General features: G+C 40.6%; 1 protein-coding gene across 9 annotated transcripts in view; it reads left to right on the forward strand.

The window, feature by feature from the left end:
• The window catches only part of FMNL2 (formin like 2), a 268963-nt gene that overhangs the window by 213710 nt on the left and 32653 nt on the right, over positions 1-22600 (forward strand). For all 9 annotated transcript variants that reach the window (XM_034785953.1, XM_034785959.1, XM_034785957.1 and 6 more), the window contains 2 exons: positions 15189-15263; positions 21071-21181. In XM_034785953.1, the coding sequence (XP_034641844.1) occupies positions 15189-15263; positions 21071-21181 (186 nt within the window). The remainder of the gene's footprint in view (positions 1-15188; positions 15264-21070; positions 21182-22600) is intronic.

The following is a 22600-nucleotide window of genomic DNA, read 5'->3' on the forward strand; positions in this document are numbered from 1 at the left end:
AGATTAAGGCCTGGAAAGCATTGTATATTTTTAATAGAGTTTTCTACATTAATGCCTCTCATTCCTATGCTATTCCTCCACCAATAGTCATTTGTTGCATCATCTCAGCTGCTGCATTCATCCTCGTTTAATAATCTTCAGGGCTTTCCTTTGATGTAGGCAGGATGCCATCAAAATGTGTTTGAGGTAGCAAAGATGAAGGTCTCTCACAAAAATAATGGTGAGGAATATTTTAAACAATTTTGGCATCATTACTAGGATCTATGCAGGACGTTACACCCTTAGCTATGGTTTAACTATGTCCCGCCCTCAGCTTATAAAACTAATGAACCAAACTAAGAATCACATTCCTCATCTTATGTGTCTTCCACTTCCATTATTATACCAGTATGGACACACTGTAAAAATGGGAGTTAAGCTTCTTTTCTTCTTGCATCTGAAGAAGTGAGGTTCTTACCCACGAAAGCTTATGCTCCCAATACTTCTGTTAGTCTTAAAGGTGCCACAGGACCCTCTGTTGCTTTTTCTATTAGTGTGGCTTTAGTACAATCTAGACAGAATCCTGGAGTCTGTTCACTGTTTTGAGACGAGGAATACATAGGAGGGCTAAGTCTAAATCATGTAATGTTGGTGGCTTGTTAAGTGACAGCACATTTTATTTGCTGCTCTGGTAGCCTAGGTTGGTAGTTCTACTTTGATATCAGGCAAGCAGGAAGGCCGCTGATGATTGATGTAAGTACCTGTTACGGAAAACAAATTCTTTACTCTGCAACAAATAGTACTTTTCAACAAGGGCTCAGTCTCAACACTATGCACCCATGAATGAAGCTTCCGAATACCCTTGTGAGGTAAATTAGTAAAACCTGTATAGATAGGTGAAGTGAGGAAGAGAGAGGTTCAGTGATTTGGCTGCCACAGAGCAGATCCCAAAAATGAATCCACAAAAAATTCTGGCCATGATGAAACTTGCTGAAATTTTTTGAATTAAACATTTTTTTGGTCAAAACATTGACTCTCTTTGAAATGAAGTATTTTTGGAAATGGTTAGAGAAATTTTTCATTAACCAAAAACCTGGTGTCCAGTAAATAAATAATTTCAATAACCATTTTTATTTTAAAATATGATTAAAATATTATTCAAAGTTTTGCAAAAATAATAAAACAATTTTCAATCCTACAAAAAGAAAACAACTTCAGCATTTTTTGCAAACATTATTTTCCTGACTCTAATGGAGATCTAAAATAATCATGTGATGCTTAGAGAGGCTTTCACCCAAGGATTTCAAAGCACTTTGTAAGCTTTATAATGGTAAAATCCTGGAATCCTTATTCAGATTTTAGTCAGTTAAACTTCCCTTAAAGCATATGAGAATTTTCCTGAGTAAAAACTAAGTAAAATTGAATATGGACCACAGGTCTCTGCCATAATTAAATAAGCCTCACAAAACTATTTGATGACATATGACAGTATTGCCATAGATATAGATTGAGGAAAAGAAAGATTAACTGATTTGACCACTCTCAAAAATAGAAATAGAATCCAGTAGTTCTAGCTCCCAGTCTTCTGCTCTGACCAGTAGACAACACTCTTTCCTTACTTGGGTTCTGATTCAGCAAAGCCCTTAAGTATTTTATTAACATATGCTTAAACATATTAAGCAGATAGCATGTGCTTAAATCACATTGAATCCAGTGGCTTGTAGCTCAGCATATACTTAAGTGCTTTTCTGGATGGGGATGGACTTAAACAAGTGCTTAAAAGTAAACATATATTTATGTGCTTTGTTTAACTAGGCCCTTCAAGCAGCCAGCTAGGTTTGTTTCTGGAAAAGGTGAGGATAGAGGAAATAATGTGAAAGAAGAAACTGGGATTAAGATAAACTTAAATGGAAGGGAGGAAGGTCAGATATGTTTGAAGAAAGAAACCGAAAATAAATTTTGGGAAGCACATAGTTTTCTGGTTATTTCAACAGTGGGACTGACTTTTCTGTCATGTGCACAGGTGTAAATCGGGGTAACTCCATTGAAGAATCAAAGAGGAATTGAGTCACTGAGGGAAGAATCAGGCCCTCTCTGTGTGCTAGTAAAACTAGTAAAAGAGTGAAATGAAAAAGAGTCATCAGGTGACACATGTAATTCCTGGTCATTTTATCATCGATTTAATTGGTTTATATATGTGTCATTCAGATTTAAATGTCTCACAAGTAAAAAGACTTGAAACGCCATTGATCATAGTCTGGTAATGACTGCTAGTATTGTGCTAATCATGCCAAGAGTAATTTGAATGTTTTATGTAGTGAACTCAAAAAGCAGTGGAATGGCACTTGAACCCTCATTGGTTAGCTTTCAGTAGTTTTCACTTCAGGGGAGTGAGAGAATATTGTTTAGCCTCAAACTCTCGCAATGTTTTATTTAGATTCAAATTTCTATAATTAAATGATGAGCTACATTTATAGCAAACAGTGTCTGAATTATTCCTGTTGTTGTTACAATAATTTAGTATTATAAATAATGTCTGTAAGTGTTAGAAAATGGAAATAGTGAGCAGCTTAGTCCTCTCCATAAAAAGGTAAAAGGTATTTTAACTTAGTAAGTTTTTAGTAACGATTTACTTAACCAATAATGTGAAAGAAAATTGATCTTTTGTTCTCCAACAAACTGCAAGAATGTCAGCCCAATGAGTCAAAACAGAGTATTTCTTTAAAGGGTGTTACAGCAGGACCTCCTGATCACAGCAGACTATTGTAAGAAGAAGAAAAAGAAAGCATTGTGGAGTCAGGACAGAGAAGCACGGAAAGAAATAAACATTTAGAAAAGTGTCTCTTTAATTTTTTGTGTTGCTTGTACATCAGCATATTTATCATTACCCTATCCATAATTGGTAGCACTAGTTCACACAGTGTATGTTGTGGAATATACATATTCATTGTGCTGCTTCTTCTGCTTGTATAAAGTCAGTGACTGTTATAGAACTTGAAAGCTTATTGATGTCTTAAGGAAAGGGGAAGAGGAAGCAGTTTAAAATAACCTTGGAGAAGCACATGATTTGCTAGTCATTTCAACATCTGTACTGCTAGAACATTTCTGTAATTGCAAAACCTTTGCTAAGGTTTATATTTTCCAAGGTTAGCCTTCAGAAAAATTCATCTTCTGGCTTTAGTCAACTGTTATCAGCATTTATAGCTTCAAGATCAAAATACTTTGAGAGATTTCAGACATATTCTCTGTGGATTTTTGAGAACATCAAAGGTCACTTCCTGGTAGCAGTGGCATTTCTTGTTTATATGTTTATAATATCTATATCTGTTATCTTTCCTTTAAATTTATATATTTGTAATATCTATATCTGTTATTGTCCTGCCCAGACACAGAGCTCAGTCCCCCAGAAATACTTATAATCATGTACTTTTCATGGCATACATTTCCATAAATAAATAAATAAATATATTGCTGGGAGTCCATCTTTGTATCTGGGCAGAGCAAGTCTTTTCAGCCTTACAAACAAAAATATCCCAGATGTTGAAGAGATAGTGTTCCAGCAGCTGTCTTTCATAATATGCACTTTATACCATTGGCCAACAAACCATGACTCCAAACTTTGAAATGATGAGTACGCGTATCACACTATTCTCGTGTATCACGCTGTATCTTCTTGCTGCTAAATTGAGAGATGAGCACATTCTTCAATAAAGTTAGATGTTTTTTTGTGTAATTGGATATTGTCTGAGTAGGAGGAGACCCTGCTTCTAGAAGAACAGATTTTCATTTCATCTCTCACATGCTGTCCATCTGGCAACACTAATTTGTTGAAAGTATCACATGACAATATCTCTTTGTCTCTAACTCTCTGCTCAGGTACTCTTTCCAGAGCTTGCCTAAATACAAATCTAGCAAGAACAGGAACAACATATCAGTCATATTGCCTTATTTGAACTTTCCTTTTGGGTGGTCTGGATGTGAACTATATCAGTGTTTCCCAATGACCGGTGTGTGGACTGGCACCAGTCCCTGAGATCTCCCTGACACAGTTTAGGAAGGCAGCAAGCCAGTTCCTGGTATCAAAAAGACTGAGAAACACTGAATTATATGACCTAACATATAGTGCTGTGATGTGGACATCATCTTCATCAAACTTCCCATAAGAGATCTTACTGTTTTTCTGTAGGATTTTATTATACATTTGTGATATATCTATGAAATGAATACCTCGTTAGCATATTCCTAGTCCTCTTTAAAGAAAGAATCCATAGTGGGTGGCTTTCCAAAATCAAAACAAAACATGTTGTTCTTCTGGAATGACACAGGCTGATACAGCCTAAAACAGGGGTCCCCAACACGGTGCCCGTGGGCGCCATGGCACCTGCCGGGGCGTCTAAGTGCGCTCACGTACTGGCCGGCGGACGAGCATCTGCTGAAATGCCGCCGAATTTCGGCGGCGACACCTCTGGATGACGCCACTTGTCAGTGGCATTTTGGTGAATGCTCGTCCACCGCCACGGTCCTCCATGACTCATCGTCTGCGCCCGCCAGATGAAAAAGGTTGGGGACCACTGGCCTAAAATGTCTTTTTCACCATCTTAATGTAGACAGAGGTTTTTTTAATAACTGTGGTAACTTCTTTAGTCTTTCTTCTTGTGTTGAATAATGATGATAAATGTAAGATCAGTTTTCTTGGTCTTACTCATACTTCCAGTGTGGATAACAGATCCTGGAAATGTATTCAGATATAAATGGCTACATATGATTTTATGCATTTGGGTTTGATTTCATCATATCTGGGACATCTGCCAGTCTTTAGGCTCTAGACTGAAACTACAATTTTGCTCTTTTATGAGATGATACAATTTATTATCAAAGATTAAAGTCAGTTCACTGCCTCTTGTAATGCGCATGTTCCCAGCACTGCCTCACCTGATGACAGGGTGAGATATCTGTAAGCAACCACTGACAACCACAGTCCTGGTTTTTTTTGTTTCTCTCTCCCCCCACCCTTTTCATGTCTGCTGCTCTGCTCCACTGGGCCAGTGTCATTTGTTTACTATCTTCATCAGTTGACTGTTGGGCTGCTAGACAATAGGCTGTTTCCTGATTTAATTAACTAATCATAAATAGTTAGCATTTGTTTGTCAGCATTTGTCCATCATCAGTGTGGAATCGTTCATGTGAAGTCTCCCAGAACTCAATCCTTGATTGTTCTGGGTTTATCTTATCACTGGAGGATCTTATGCACTACCATGCTTATTTCCATATAATTGCTGATAATATACAGTTTTTATATTTAAATCATTTCTAGTTTTTCTGAAATGGCATCAGAGATACTCGTTTGCTTAGAATCTAAAGTTTGGGTGAGCCTGAATTTTCTTCTATTACTTCTCTGAATGATGACTGTTTCAAGGGGTGACTCCAGAGCACAGCAAGATTTATGTCAGAACATTAGTTTTAATGAACCATTTATCCCATTTATTACAGTAGTAAAAAGGCTTGGAACTTAATATACAATAGATCTGATCCAACTCCCATTCAAATCAATGGAGAAACTCCCATTGACTTACATCCACTCATATCTGAGCAGGTTTAATCAATTCTGACAGACAGATTTGGGTATTCTGTTTGGCTCTTCCTGGGAGAGCTAACTCTAGATGTCAGCATCTTTAGAATATTGCATCTTTTGCCCTCTTTTGTATTTTGCTGTTGTCTAGGTGCACGTTCCAGAAGAGATGTGGGCCAAAGCAGAACATGAGGCAGAATTTTTATGCCCTCAATCTGGCAATCCTCCAGACTTACCAAGAATCTGTTCTGCTAGACCCATGGTAGGGCACTCCAGGACAGGGCTGTAAGTAGACCAGACCAGACAATGAGCTTTATGTGTGCCATAAACACAAATTATTCCTGATTCTGGCAGGAATAATCTGCGTGGAGGAAGTGGAGTAGCCCAGAGCTAGACAGGGTATTGGCACTTATTATCACTTCTTTTGTGTTTCTGTGGAGGTACTTTGCATCCAGTTTGTTGCAGTGCAAGGATTTGGTCCATTGTTTTAAAATATCTGATATATGATTGTGAAGCATCCAGGAGAGTCTTGTGATGATGGGCATTACATGTCATTTATTGTTTGAGTTGCCTACCTTTTCTGAGTGTACTTATGAGCATTTCATATTTGAGTCTGGATTTTGGCTTTGTAGCACTTATGCTAATAGTTTCTTTATCGATGTGACCAATTGTCTCTCCCCATCTCCTGTGCCACCCACTGCAAAACAAAGCATTTCTGGGTGGAAGCAGGAACTTGCACATTCTCCCTTGATTTCAATGAGAAACACCCTGGAACAATTGATGTTCTAGCAGTCAGCACAGTATTGTGGGGTGTCACAATGAACACTTGCGCTTTGATCTCCCAGCAAGACACTTAATTGTTCTGCAGAAAGACTTTTTGAAAATTGTTTCTGTAGAAAAATCTCTTATCAGCTTTAGAAGTCAGAAAGTAAAGCATAACAGCCACACGAATCACTTTCTAAACATGTCAGTTCTTTCGAACCCATCTTGAGAGGTTTCCTCTACACTATAAAGCCCATCTACATCAGCCTTATGTGTGTTTCTCCCACTACTTATGACAGCTGTGGACTGGCTTGATTCAAATGTGAAAGAAGCATCAAATAGACTAGCTCTGTCCATTAGTGCTTGTTTCCATTCAGTCCATCTCAGCTATGTCTCATTGGGTCTTTGACCTTAATTATTAGTCCTGTTCTTCTTCAGGCATAACATATTCCTTCCATCAATGTTCAAAATACATTATGCTTTAAATGCCCTATCATTACTTCCATGGTATATATTGTATAGAGAATGCAGTCTGTTTGGTATGTGTGGTGTGGCTGGTTGAATTGACTTGATTGACTGAAGAGTGAAGTCTATTTTTTTTAATTGGTGTAATTTGTTTTGTAATGTGTTTGTTTATTTTATTGTACGTGTGCTTAGAGTTTAACTGGATGCATTTAAAAAAAATAAATATAACGTGTACAAGATGGACTTAGGCACCAATCCTACAATGTTTGGTGTGCAAGGGGATAGTTGAGCCCACACAGAGGCCTGTTGGTTACATGTTACAGAATAAGGGCTCTCTCTGTGTGTGTGTATATATATATATATATATATATATATATATATATAAAAAAAATGGTGTTATCCAGCCAATTAGTCCATCTTAATCAGTGTCCCAGCTCTACACTCTTACAGGGAGATCCAGTGCCAAAGACCCCATTGACATCAGGATCTGACCACAAATATCCAAATAATAATCCAGTGCAGCAATTGTACACAATGGTAACAAGACATGTATCATATTGTGTATATCATATACAATCAGAACAGAAGGCAAGAAACACATGTGAGAGGCACGGTACGAGATTTCCCACTCACCACTAGTACACCTCCTGTCTAGGTCTGGGAAAGCAGCCTGAGGTGCCCCTTTCTGCTCACTCTGCAATAGTCTCTCTTTTGGCAACTTGGCCCCCTGGCTAGGTCACCATTTAGTCCTCCCCTTCCGGGGATACAAAGCCCAACAGGACAGTGTTCAGTCCCAACCTATGTTAAGTCAAAGGGGATCCTGGGCAGGTCCACAACACTGGGTTCTGGCCTAGGGACCGTATAACTGGCAGTCCAGGTCTGCTCCGTCCGCATCCCTGTTGTTGTTTCCCTGGGCTCCTTCCTACACAGCCTCTCTGCTTCCCATTGCTACTTTACCCCCTCCTAGTCTCGTGCTAGACTCCTTACTCCAGGACAGGATCTCAGGGCTTACTCTCCCCCTGGACTTCCTCTATGTCCCTAAGAACCTTCCTCATCCCAGGGAGTGACTGCAGCCTCCTTCCCCATAGCTCCTCTCTGCTTTTAGCCTCCGACCTTTATATATTATTTTTGTGGTGGTGATGCAAAAAAAAAAAAACCAACAACAACAAAACAAATTAGCGAAATGGACCCATTGTGTCCCTACGCCAAGGAGTTTATAATCTAAGACAATTATAATTATAAATGTATTAAGTACCAACTATTGCCACCTGCCCCTAACTTACTCCTTGGGTGATTTCTAATAACCAGTGCAGCAGTGGTGGGTCTGGAGGGAAGATCAGACATAACAAATACCAGCTCACATTTATATTGCACCCGTGTAGCAGAGCGTGGCAGGGCCCCCAAGGCTTCTGCCTCTGCTAGGTTCACAAAGTCACTCGGAGACCCTGGGTTTAGTAACCAGTGGTGCACTTTATTCTCAGGCTTGTTCCCACCACCGGTTCACTAAGTACAAGTAACCCTTCACCGTCTGCAGGAAGGGAGAGCTATCGCCCTGCTTCCATTCCCTGCCTTTTTCCTTTCCTCTTGCTCTCCCCTGACATCCTTCCCCTGAGGCTTTTATGCAACCCCAGGCTAATTAGGTAGCAGCTGTCTCCACCTCCCCAGTTAGGGCCAGGTTACCTCCAGCCCGCTCTAATTTGTTTCCCTAACGAGGAGTGGGTGTGACAGAGGGCTGAATCTGCAACCCTTTCCCCAACACCCTGTCACAGCCTGTTATTCAGTGGTCTCCAAATCTTAAACAGAGTGTGTGAAACTCATGACAGATGCTGACACGCTAGGATCATTTCATCTACTACCCAAATGCAGCCATATCTAGAATGGAAGCTGCCATTCTTTAAATACTAGAATAACACTACACTACAATTTAGGATGGGGAATGGAGAAATCTTTATTCCATCAAAACTACAGGACAGTGTAGATGGGCAGAATGTAATTAACCATTTGATTTTAGCTGCCACTAAGCCAGTGATAATTTTTCTCTGAAAAGTGCCAGATTTTAATAATAGGGCCTGGAATTTACATGTCATCAGAAAAACAACCTCCAGTAGCACTTTGCCCACTAACAGTGCAGGGGCATTAGTCCAGATTTGACTAAGAAGAAAGTGTGTAAACACTACTAGTTCTCTTATATGGACTTGTGACATATATCTGACTCCACTAACACTTATATAGAACTATTCAACTCTAAAGCCCTTTAATTCTCACAATACCCTTGTAAGGTGAATTAATAAGTGTTGTTATTGACATGGAAACTGAGGCATGGAAAGGTTGCTTGCCACATATTAAACCAGTCACAAGTTTAGGAAGCAGCAGTTTCTTGTGTAATGCTGACCCACACAGGGGCTTCGGCTGCAGGGATCAAACCTGGGACCTTTGGAGCTTAATGCATAAGCCTCTACTGCATGAGCTAAAAAGATACGTTTCTTAGGCAAGGCTATAGCAGGCTCAATAATCTTTAGGAGGGGGGCTAGCCACTACTACAGGGGGACAGAGTGCCACTCTGAGCAAGCAGGAGTTACGCTTGCTTCCACTAGTCAATGTTGTCTCTTTCAAGGCTTGAGTATACCACAGGTTGACACCATCTTTCTGCTTCTGGAAACTTTGTGAGCATTGAAGGAAGGAGACCATACATGGATGAGTTTTGTTCCTCACTAATAATGAGAAGTTCTGAGAAGCTGGAAGGAAATGGTTCATTTTGTGAAGATTAACAGCAGACTCCACAGGCAGCTGTTGGTGCATTTAGCTCCTGTCTGAGATTAGCACTCTGATGTCAGGAGAATTTAATTTCTGCTTCAAATGGTGCTGTGAAGTTGATCACTTCTTTTTGCAACTGCACACAGCAAGGAGTCCCTGAACTACCCACAGCAAATTTGAAAGTAACCAAAGACCAACTTTGCTATTATCTGCGAGGGTGATCCATGGGAAGCCATGCCCTCCTTAAATTGGGAGACCAAGACTTGTAAATTTATATGCTCATGTCTCAGCCATCAAGCTCAATTACATGTCTCTTTATTATAGAGACAGGGCGGGTGAGGTAATATCTTTTATTGGACCAGCTTCTCTTGGCAAGAGAGACAAGCTTTCGAGCTTACACAGAACTCTTCTTCAGAACAACGCTGCATGTCTCTTTACTGTAGGAAGGCTCTTATAATATTTTTGCCTGCCAAACTGAATAACCTATGTTAAGCCAAAGAGGATAAAAAGTAATCTGTTAATTAATCATGGTGATAATAGCACTGTTGGAGCTGTTACACTAAGGACCATCTAGCATTTTCATTATAAAACTTCCTTTCCAGAGATTTATAACTTGCTATGACTATTTAATATTGATATGACACTAGCACCCTGAAGCCCAAATCAAGACCCATTGTGCTAGGCACTGTACATCCAAAAAAATTGTCCTTGATTCAGAGTTTACTTTTTAACAAGAAAAATGACCAAGGAAGGGTAGGATAGGTAACTTAAAACTGGTGTATGGACATATCAACCCTCGTGGTGAGAAATCTGGGAGACGGTGGTGACAGAGAGCCCAGGAAAGGCTGAGAATTTAGCTTCAGAGAAGTTAACCTTGCCAGTACTAACAACCCTACACATGAGCATTCAAAAATCATGGGTCAGGCCCCAAGAAATCATGAGATTTGCAAAAACACAATTTGGTTGGGTTTTTTTTGTGTTTGTTTTTTTGCCGTCTGGTTTTTAAGCCTTAGCTTGCACTCGGGTCCCATTTTTGAGCTTTTCTTCACAACCTGGGCCTAGAAACTTCTTTTTTTCCCTCCCTTTTTAATGAAATCTGAGACTCACATGATTCCAGGAGCTGGGACTTTAAGAAAAACACCAAATATCCTGAGACTATTGATAAAACCATGAGAGTTGCCAACAGTGCCTCCCAGATTTTCCAGCTAGGTCTCCCCTTGGGACTAAGATTTGGGAAGGCAAAGGGTGTGGCCTTTAATCCTCACAGATCCTGAGAATCCACAAAAAAAGGGAAGTTCCAGTCCTGCTGAGGTCTAGCTCCTCTATGCTGCTCTCTTGGGTCCTTCCCCATCAGCATAGCTTTTCCAATTATAATCCCACTGGCCACATATTCCATACCTGTGTTAGGAACCTCTTTCTGAGGCAGGCACAGTCGAGAGCATAATTTGATGCAGTACTAATAAAGGTGTGAGTATCAATTCACTCAGATATGCACTGCCCCGATAAAGACATATCTTTATATGAAAACATAATGGGCCAATTCCTGTTCTTGCTGACATCACTGGGAGTTTGCCATTGAATTGAAGGGCAGCAGAAATGAGCTCAAGGTCTAAGCAGGAAAATTCTCTCCCTGGCTTCAGGTGTATGCTGGGCTGTCATTGACTTCATTAGAAGGCGCCTACACCCATATCTGACAGCAGAATTTGGCCTAAAACATTTATAACTTTCCAGTACAAGAAGTTTCATAGTGATGGGTGCCAGTACATGTAGAGTAGGGACATATGTCCAACTACAGCCTCTAAGGGTACATCTACACTACAGGGGGGAGTCGATTTAAGATACGCAAATTCAGCTACGTGAATAGCGTAGCTGAATTCGGCATATCGCAGCTGACTTACCCCGTTGTGAGGACGGCGGCAAAATCGACTTCTGCGGCTTTCTGTCGGCGGCGCTTACTACCACCTCCGCTTGTGGAGTAAGAGCGCCGATTCGGGGATCGATTGTCGCGTCCCAACGGGACGCGATAAATCGATCTCCGAGAGGTCGATTTCTACACGCCGATTCAGGCGGGTAGTATAGACCTAGCCCTAATCTGTGCCTTTGATTGCTATTTTATATGCACATAATAGATGGTGCCTATATAAATAGCACAGAATCTGTGTGTACAAATGATATTTTCACTTGCAAATGAGCTAGCTAGATGCCATTTGTACACATAAATTATATTCTGTGGGAGGCATAAATGATTTACAGGTGCAGAAATGAGCAACCAAGCCAAGTCCCCTTTAAAAAATGTGGCCCAGAGGCTATGAACTACAGTATTAGTGTAAAATCAAGTTTTAGTGAATACAGTGATTATATATCACAGTTTAGCCTCTTAAAAGCATTGACATACGTAAGCAAACATATCTGAAAAATAGAAATGCACTGGAGAGCATAAGACATATGGCTGTTGACTGGAAACAATTACCTTTGATAATAAATAATTCAAGTTGTTTTCCATGTGCAAGCAAATAGATCTATGGATTTTTTTCTTTTTCTGGAATAAATGGCAACAGCTAGCTAGCTTATGTATTCATGTTATCTGTGTACTGTTATGTATTGATTTGTTAAGGTATTTAACCACATTAATCTTACTGGTTTCCCCTGAGAATCTCAAATTCTTTTAAACCATTGTTATTTTGTTCTGATCTGAATCTGTGCTGTTACACTGGGAATGAATTTGACCCACCATGTTATTTAGTGCAGTGCTTAAAGACGGTGGTTCCTAATCTCTGGTATTCATACTAACACTGGAACTTTTGTGACTGCTGCACTGTGATCCCCCTCCAACTTTAGGTCCTGATCGTGCAAAGAAATGCACAAGCACAAACCCTTACTCCAGCAAGCAATCTCACTAGCCTCAAAGGGTATTTGCAGGGAGTAAGGGAGTCTGTGTGCTGCTCACTGCCTGTGAGCTGCTGTTGCAGCTCACCTATTTGATATAATTTAAATTTACCCTAGTGCCGGGTGCCCATACAAGACCTATCTGCCACTTACACCTTTCTGACTCTCTCCGCAGAGGCAAATTTCTGTGCCATGCAAGGAAGCCCTGTGTGGCCTTGCCCAATTCTTCCCCACCATTTCCCCCATGTGCAGCAGAAATGCACTAGTTCTTCTGCCAAGGGCCCCCTGACCTCACAGGGGAGGAGGCAGGATTGGCCCTATAGTAAAGTCAGATCCAGTGAAGTTGAGCTTCAAGCACTTTATTAGAAGAAGAGTTGGGGGGCTGGAGCACATGACTTATGAGGAGCGGCTGAGGGAACTGGGCTTGTTTAGTCTGCAGAGTGAGGGGGGATTTGATAGCAGCCTTCAACTACTTGAAGGGGGTTCCAAAGAGGATGGAGCTCGGCTGTTCTCAGTGGTGGCAGATGACTGAACAAGGAGCATTGGTCTCAAGTTGCAGTGGTGGAGGTCTAGGTTGGATATTAGGAAACACTATTTCACTAGGAGGATGGTGAAGCACTGGAATGGGTTACTTAGGGAGGTTCTGGAATCTCCATCCTTAAAGGTTTTTAAGGCTTGGCTTGACAAAGCCCTGGCTGGAATGATTTAGTTGGTGTTGGTCCTGCTTTGAGCAGGGGGTTGGACTAGATGACCTCCTGAGGTCTCTTCCAACCCTAATTTTCTATGATTCTATGGGGCTATGAATCAGTGTTCCCCCATCTGGTAGTGAAAGGCACTTAAGTCTCTCTCTAGGTGAGTTATCTTGTCTGTCTCATTTGAACTGCTTTTTGAGGAGAAAAGACTCCTGGAATTTAGTTTCTTGTGGCCAGATTCTGAAAGTGTATAAATGATGGCCTAGATTACACATTGGTGTTAAGAAATGCAGTTCTTGGGTGGGGAATGAGAGGACATCGGATTTTTCTAGCAATCTATTTATGTCCTCCTCGTTATGGTTGTAGCACTCATTCACTCCAGCTTCCTTCACCCTTCAACTTATTTACTGTGTTTCAACTCTGCTGTAAATTGGCATAAACAATGTATTATGCTGAGGAGTCAGGAGAGTGGGATCAAAACTGGGAAACTAACTATTAGAAAGATGTAAAGATATAAAATAATGTACTGAGACCTCCTTTATCTCAGAGCTTATTTCTTCCTTTTGTTGGTTGCTTTTCCTGCCATCGGTCCTGTTGTTCTACCTTTTGCCATATAACTCACACCAGCTAACATTTACACAGACTTACCAGTGTTTGACTTACATCACCTCTAAATTTGACAGAGGATAATTTTCATGTTTTTTCACCTTGTAATTTGGTCTTCTGCAGCATGGCATTACATTCAAATGTGTTGAGGGGGAAAAGAATCTAACATGATTGGTTAGTAAACTGGCTAGAGGGCTACATCCGCCTCTGGTGTAAACTGCCATAGTTCCGTTGGCTTCACCACCATTGACTACACCCGTTTACATCAGCTGATGATCTGGCCTAAATTTTTTAAAGGCAAGGAAACATGCAAAGTATTCTTTTATAATTAAGCCTGAGTTCTGATTCTGGTGACTTGCAGCACAGCTGATGGTCAGAGTTTGGAGGGTCAAAAATGTTTGTGCAGCGACTTGTCATGAAGAAAATAATCTGAATAAGGGAAGAGACTGTTGGTGCATAAAGGATTGTAAATAAGCATGTAAGCTTGGTTTTAATGTTTTTAGCACTCCCTCTAGTGGGTGGTTGTGTAACATAATACAGTAACTCCTCACTTAACATTGTAGTTATGTTCCTGAAAAATGCGACTTTAAGGTAAACGATGTTAAGCGAATCCAATTTCCCCATAAGAATTAATGTAGATGAGGGGGTTAGGTTCCAGGGAAATTTTTTTCACCAGACAAAAGACTATATTATATATATATATATATACACACACACACACACACACAGAGTATAAGTTTTAAACAAACAATTTAATAGTGGTACACAGTGATGAGGATTGTGAAGCTTGGTGGAGCTGGAGGAGTCAGAGGGTGGGATATTTCCCTTACTGCTAAATGATGAACTAGCAATTGGCTGAGCCCTCAAGGGTTAACTCTCTCACTCTACAAGGCAGCAGGAATGGAGGGAGATATGCGCATTTCTCCTTTAAGTACACTGCCTTGTTAATTAGATCAGCTTGCTGACACTGCAGCTGCTGTAAGCTCCCTCTGTCCTGAGCCCTGGTGTGTCCCCCTTGCTCTATGGAAGATGGAGTAAGCGGGGTGCAGGAGCAGGGGGGAGGGGGACACCCTGACATTAGCCCCCCTCTTCCTTCCCTCCCCCTGCACAGCAAGCAGGAGTCTTGGGGAGCAGCTCCAAGGCAGAGGGCAGGAGCAGCACATGGCAGTGGGGGGAGGGACAGCTGCAATTGCTAGGCTGCTGGGCAGCTGCTGCACAGGGAATTTAGGGGAGCAGGGAGCTGATAGGGGGGCTGCCGCTCCACCCTGGTTCCCAGCCCCTACCAGCTAGCTGCAACGGGCTGCTCTTCCTGCAAGCAGTGGACAAAGCAGGCGGCTGCCAAACAACGTTAGAAGGGAGCATTACACAACTTTAAACGAGCATGTTCCCTAATTGATCAGCAACATAACAACGAAATAATGTTAACCGGGATGACATTAAGTGCGGAGTTACTGTACACTGTGATTCCTTTGCAGGTTTGTGGAGAGAAACAGCGCTTTGAGAAGCTGATGGAACACTTCCGAAATGAAGACAACAATATAGACTTTATGGTAAGTCTTAAACTTATTGTCATTAGTAAACTTAAACTTTCCTTTTTGCTATGTCCCTTCCTGTTCCCCGATACTCCTTTGAGATTTACATACATTTTTTCTGTTAATTATGTATTGAATATCTTCAAACGTACATAGCTTCCATTCTTTACTTTGCTCAAATTTTGCTATTGATACTCTCAGGATGTGTTATTATTAGCTACTGTACTTACGGGCTATATGTGTGGACCACTCAATAGAGCATCAGTCTGGGACTTGGAAACCGGTATTCTAGACCCAGCTACACCAGTGATGTGCTGTGAGGCTCCCTGCGCCTGTGTCTCCCCTTCTGTCCTTTATCTGTCTTGTCTGTTCAGATTGTAAACTCTTACGGGAGGGACAGTCACTTACCATGTGTATAGTGTTTATCATGGTGCGGCCCTGATCACAGATGGGGCCTTTAGATGCCATATATTTAACAATAAAGCTGGCAATCAGTAAGAAGGGCCATCTACATGTCAAAAATGAAGTTTGCTACAGTGTGCTCCCTTTTATCCAGTTTAATGTCTACCTTTGGGCCCATAGTCAGTTGCCAATATGGCCCTTGGTAACAGAAAATGTGGGCACTTTTGATGTCGTGGAAAGGCTTTTGTAAAACTGTCTGATACTATAATATCACAGTATGTGATCATTGGCAGGCACAATTGGAGGACTTGTTTGTAGTACTGTGCACTCTAACTGGGTGGGAGAATAGTAAATATCTGAAATATCAAGATGTGCATAGTGTACAGATGCCAACATCCTCAAACACCCTTCACATCACATCATATGACAGGGAAGTATGACCAAGACTCATTGCAGCTGATGTCCTTCCTTATCTGTAGATAAATATAACACTAGTTTTTACCACTATTGGTTCCTCAATTTGCTTGTGCATTTTCACAGACTCCACTTCCCCTGAAACAGGGAAGGAAATAGAAACATAGCAGAAGAGTACATTGGCACGCATACACACCAAACTCCAGATCTTGCATTGCAAACTCTGATTAATCATGACATGATGAATGAGTTTAAATGGTGACCATAAGGAATTTGTTATGAATTGAGCCTTAACGTAGGTCTGAAAAATGTACCGTAAGTCAATTTTAGTATTTCCTAAAGGTGTCAGCTTGAAAGCCCTGGAATCAAAGCCCTCTATTTATTCACAGAACAGACACAACCCAGGCTTCACCATTGCAAGTTTCAGAATGCTGCCCATGCCGATATGTCTCAAATTTGACCACCTCTTGGGGTGAGAGGATGGTTCCGTCTCTGTGCCCATTCAAGCATTGGCCTTTCTGCTAAGACTTCCAACAAGGAGGGCACTTACTGCCAGTTGTGTTGATGGGTTTTGTAGTGTGAACTTCTGTCCATTAGGAATTAGATTAAGACCACCATGACGTTTCACGTAGGTTTTCAACTGCAGTCCCATGGCAATGATTTTCAGCCCCTGCAAACTTGGGCCAAACTCAAACCCATGATGGAGAAGTAAAAACAAAATGTCTAAATACCAATCCAATAAACCATCTGCTTCTTTTGATATTTGAGCTCTTAAAAAACAACAGAACATGACACCCAATAAAGAATGTTTAAACTGCGGTCTTTGGGCTTGTCCAGTAAACAAAATTCTGTGGCTACTTTCTCATGTTGAAACAAAAGCTTTACAAAATCTAAAATAACTATACTAAGCTTATTGAACTCCATCCAATCTTGTTCTTGCTCTTTGTTAGTAGTATTGCAGCGGCACCTGGAGCTCCAGGGTGGGACCAGAGCTCCATTGTGGTAGGCACCATATAGATTAAGTATCCTCAAACTTTGTCGCATTTTTGGCTTCAACTCAATAGAAAGCTTTGTCTTACGGAGATTCACAAAGGCAATATCCCTACCTGTTCGTGATCATATAATATCCCTGTAAACGACTCCAGCAATTGCTTACATGGAAAAGTAATATGTGGGTAGTATTCAGTGTATTTTTAGCCTCTTTTACTGCAATTTAGCAGCTGGAAACAAGAAGACAGAACCATGTGGTCAGCCAGCTCTCCACAGGCCACCAGGAAGTATCCAACTATATTGAAAAACTAACCTTTACTTACATATATCCAGGCTTAGCAGAATTCAATTTTTATTTTTTCATAATTTCAACAGGTAATATCAATGTTTATTTTTAAGCATTTTTTAAAGATTTTTATAACTTGAAATTTTTACAGTTGTGCAAATTTATGGGCTTTAAGGATTTTTTCAGTTTTTATTGATTTAAAATTTCACAGTTGCAGGAAGATACGGGATGGTGAGACAATGGAGGGGTCAGATGATAATTATTTAATGACAGTAGATTTTGAGATTCAAAAAGTTAAAGCTATATAACTATTAAAACACAAATTGTCAATGTCACATGTCAAAATATACAAAGTAAATACCCTTATCAAATGCTAATAATTTCTCAAGCAGCATTTTTCTTACTTTGCCTATCTGTAAATTTAAATTATTATCAATGGAATTTGTTCTATTTGTTTGTGAGTGCATAGTGAAATTGTTTGTGAGAGTATGGTGGGATTTACCAATAATAATCAAATCCTTCCAAGCCTACACTTATTAAATACCTGCTCTAAGGGTAGAGTGTGTCTTTTCTATGTTATGTTAGATGCTGTATATAGTTATGGCCCTATGTAACTGAGTATGCATTATGGACCAAATCATGAAGTTCTTATTTAGGTCCTGTTGATGCCTACCTATCCTTCCTTGCACCATCCCAATGTGCTCTCTGAAAGTGGGGCCAGTTGTCTCTGGGTACTGACAGGGCATATTATGTGAATGCTGATCCATGCCCCCCCCCCGAGTAAAGGGCCTTATTGACTCATTGAATTTTTAGAGCTCATCATTGAAGTCAATGTTGAAATCTGATTTGAAATGGAACAACATGTCTCTGAGTAAGGATTGTCAAGAGCTGGCCCATTACTAATAAAATCTGTGTCCTTGGGTTGCTTCCATCTACTTTTTCTAAGTGATTAAATACTTGACAGGCCTGCAGCAGAAAGACAGAAAATTAATGACAAATGGTTTGACAGATTGGATCCTTTTGTCACCATCTGGTTCTGACTATATCCACTTGCTGTTAAAAACAACCTATGACAAATATGCTTCAGGGTTATGGGGGAAAGCTAGACCATAAAGAGAGAGCCAATGTGGAGAGTTCTTCCATGTTGGATTGATGAACCACCTATATTGTGTGAGCATTTGGGTTTGTAACATCTGCCAAAGTCAGTTATGGCAGGATGATAAAAAATTATGCCAAAAAATCAGGACTCCGGGAGGCATTGTTAAAACTTGAGTAATAATTCAAGTTATAGCTGAACATAAAGATATTTCTGCAGCTACTTGACTTCAGCTTGATGTCAACTGGAGAAGATAACAAAAAGGATTTTCTGTTAACTATATCCTGACATGGGGGTGGAGGTAAATAAGAGGGCGTTAATGTGAAAAGAGGAAAGAGTAACTAAAAAGAAGTGTTTTAGAGAGGGTTGTTACTGTTGTCAGTAACTCATTACTGTTTAATTTTAAAAATAATTCTTACATTCAATTACTTTGATCTAGTAAACTCTTTACTCATGTGTATAAATGTTTGCAGGATTAGGGCCTGAGAAAGGACCTCAGGATTTGCCCCATTGTTGCAAGAATTTATTAAGCAAAATAAGAGAGTGTAACAGATCATTTTAAAATTAGAGGATTTGGCCCTCTGTTAAATTACCCTCCAGTGTGCCATTGCTCAGCAGTTTAGGACCAGTAGTAGTACTAGGAAAAAAGAGTTCTTGATTATGGAAGAATATATTGTACTATAAAGATTCACATAATGAAGTTAGTTTTCTAGCCATGTTAAGGGAGTGCTTTCCAATTAGAAATGGGTCCACTGTCCCCCTCTCCTGTACACACATGCCTCCCCCCCACACCGCCCTCTGCACACACCTCCCAAATGCAAAGGGTCTTTGAATCAGGGGGAGAAGGAGGTTGTCATTCAGGCATATCCCTACACTTAACCACAACTGTATTTGCATTGTTGGGGACCTAAACAATATTTTCTGGAAACAGAATATTTAAATAAAACACGCAGTATGGATATTACACACACACACACATACATACACACACACAATCATTTGACACAAGCTATGTTTAACTCTTAGTTAATCAGTTTGCTATGTGCCCAAGATGTTGTATTAGCAACTCTTTGACCACCTGGAGGCGGTCTCTACAAAAACAGCCAGGAGGCGGAATTAGCTGGCATTCTTTTTATTGTGTTCTGGTAGGTGGTAATTCAAAGCGTAGTCCTCCTGTTTGTTTACTTCTTCCTGCAAAATGTTGATTGACCCCAAAGGGGTAGATTGTTCTTGAACTCTTGGCTGTATGTAAATCATGCTGCATGGGATTAATCTTCTTTCAGGTTAGTCCTAAACAGATTGACTAACTGTTTTTAAACACACATACAGTATTGTTTTATTTACACTATAATACCTGTGTAACTGAAAAAAATAGACAGTGTAGCCTATTAACTGAAAAATCTATCAAACATATATATCAGTACTCGATTTTACTGCTTAAAGATAACAACTATACAAAGACATTTATCAAAATAACTGAGACGAATCTGGCAAATTCTGTGGTCAGATAAGCACGTGCAACGTCCACTGAATTAAATAGGAGCTGGGAACATGTACCTCAGGGCAGAATTTGGCCCAACAACTATCGCTATGGAAAGCTAGATCTATATAAAACGAACAGGCAAGCTCAGTTGGGTGATATAACCTGACACCCTGCATTTTGCAGCTATCCTTCCGCCATCAGCCTCAGCACCACCCTGTCTCATCTGTTATGGAGTGGTTGTAGTGATGGCTCCAGATGACCTTGCTTGGGAGAGTTTGTTTCTTTCATTGTGTCTGTGTTAATTTATATGCTAAGTAGTATGAATCTTATCATTAGTTACTAAATCTTGGATTTTGAAATCTCCAAGAACAACAACAAGGCACCTTGCATTTAAAATGCCCAGTCCTGTTGTCTAATTTAACAGTGCCAGCAAGTTGCAAAACAAAATGCACGTATCATTGTTAAAGGAAAGAATTGTGGCCTTCATTTGAAAAATGACATTGTTTTATTCTCAAGAGCTAATTAAATTACTTCTGTAGTCAGATGGAAATCTAACACCGGATGGACAATCTAACGATTGCCTGGAAAACATTTTATTTCCGTGGACAATGTAAAGGGCACTATAAAACAAAGCTGGGCTCTACAGACATTCCTGAATCCCACATTTCCATTCATCAGGATAAACAAACACCTTTTAAGCCAGGATCCACTACTTTAAATAAAACATCTGAATCTTAGAAGAAAATCAGAGAGTTTCCATATATGATAAATAGGACAACATTAAACAATCATAACATCTGTAGTAATAATGTTTGTCAAAACAGAGGGCCTGAACCAATCCCCGTTGAAGTCAGCGGGAGTCCTTCCTTTGACTTTACTGGATTTAGGATCAGGCCCCAAATCTTGTGCTTTTTGTGATGTCACAAAAGCATGCTGCCTTTGCACACACCGTCTGCTGTTCAATTGGCCAGGTTTGTAGCAGATTTTTTTCCTTCTCTATCTGAAGCATGAGCTATTATCTCTGGGTAGGAGGGAGGAGAATCATCTTTAAATACTCTTATGCAGTGTGGCAAATCCTAGCATTCTGTACAAAACAAAGGATGCACCTCTATTTCTTGTTAAATTTTCCGTCTGTGATGATTCTTCCCCCACAGGTGGCATGTATGCAGTTCATCAACATTGTAGTCCATTCAGTAGAGGACATGAATTTCAGAGTTCATCTCCAGTATGAATTTACGAAGTTAGGCCTGGACGAATATTTGGATGTGAGTATGGCCTGGTTTTACTCTGACCAGAACTGGTCATTATTTCCCAAATGGATTAACATATTTGTACAGTGCCAGCCTCTGCATGGCTTGAATGACAATTGGGCTCTCTGCTAGTGCAGAGAATTGCAGTTTGTGCCTCTCCGTGCCGGCAAGGGCCACTCCATCCCAGGTGGTAGACCTCTAACCTCCCTCTGGACTCCATTTTAGGAGGGCAGCTTTACAATGTTATAGGCTCTAGAGAACCCCTAACTGCAAAAGCAATAGCTTGGATTCACTGCCTCAGTCCATTCCCCACTGCCTTAATTGGCCAGCACAGCTCACTTCCGGAGTTGTGAGGGCTGCTTTCCGGTCTCTTGGGGGATGTTGAAAGCATTTTGTGTTGCTGCACCCTCCCAGGTAGACGTTCTGATACTGGGGGCCCTGCTCCAAGCTGAACACAGACCCTTGAGTGAATTTGGTCCTTGCTCTGTATTTTTTTGATCAAAATGTGCGATCAATTGCTGTTCCCGGTAAGGTGAATGAAACCGTACATAGCACACACTTCCAGCATAGTGATCTTTGTTCCAAGAGAGCTGGAACCTGAATCTAATATAATGACCTCTCTGCTGAGAGGGCTGGGCTCATTTCAGACACCTGGGCAGCTAAACCATTTTCTGCTAGTAGCCTCAAAGCAGCAAAGTAAACCCAGTGACAGCTTCTGAGAGCTTCGCTCAGTCCCTACCCCCATGCTCAGCAATGGGACTCATGGATTCTTGGCTCCAGAAACACCATCCTCTGGGCAGCAGGAATCAAACCATGAGTATGGCAAAGCAATGAGTAAATGATCACTCGGTAAAAATGACAAATTGAAGCAAAAGGAAGAAGTAACCTCAGACACTTGGAAGCATGATGTCTGTTGTCAGCAGAACTATCCTTACATTGTTCATGCTACCTTGATTATTTTCATTCCCCTCATCTCTTTATATTTCTTTATCCCCAACAGCATTGCCCTCACACTGAAAGAGTCAATAAGTCTGCCTAACTCTCCTAGTCTTAAACATTTATCTTCTCTAGGAGCTAATCATGTTAGTGGCTCTAGGGATTCAGTAATACTTCTTACCTAGCAAGTAAGGGGTATCTATCTTCTCCCCTGCTTCCAGGTACAGAACTCCTGTTATGTGCAGTGGGAGACATACCTACAATGGAAATCTATAAAAGGGACATTGGGGAGAAAAATAGGGACAAGCCTTTTAACTCCCCTGAAGTCCATTGAACCAGGAGAGCTTTTGGAGGGGACAGAGTAAGGAGATTATACATATTTTCTAAAAGTGTAGCAATTGTCTCTGCTAAACTGGGACCATTGATGTAAACCTGCTCATGGAGCATGGATGAAAATTTGACCCTCATCTTGTAATATTCATTTCCCCAAACCTAAGT

Source organism: Trachemys scripta, chromosome 11, assembly GCF_013100865.1.
Source record: "Trachemys scripta elegans isolate TJP31775 chromosome 11, CAS_Tse_1.0, whole genome shotgun sequence".
Lineage (NCBI taxonomy): Eukaryota > Metazoa > Chordata > Testudines > Emydidae > Trachemys > Trachemys scripta.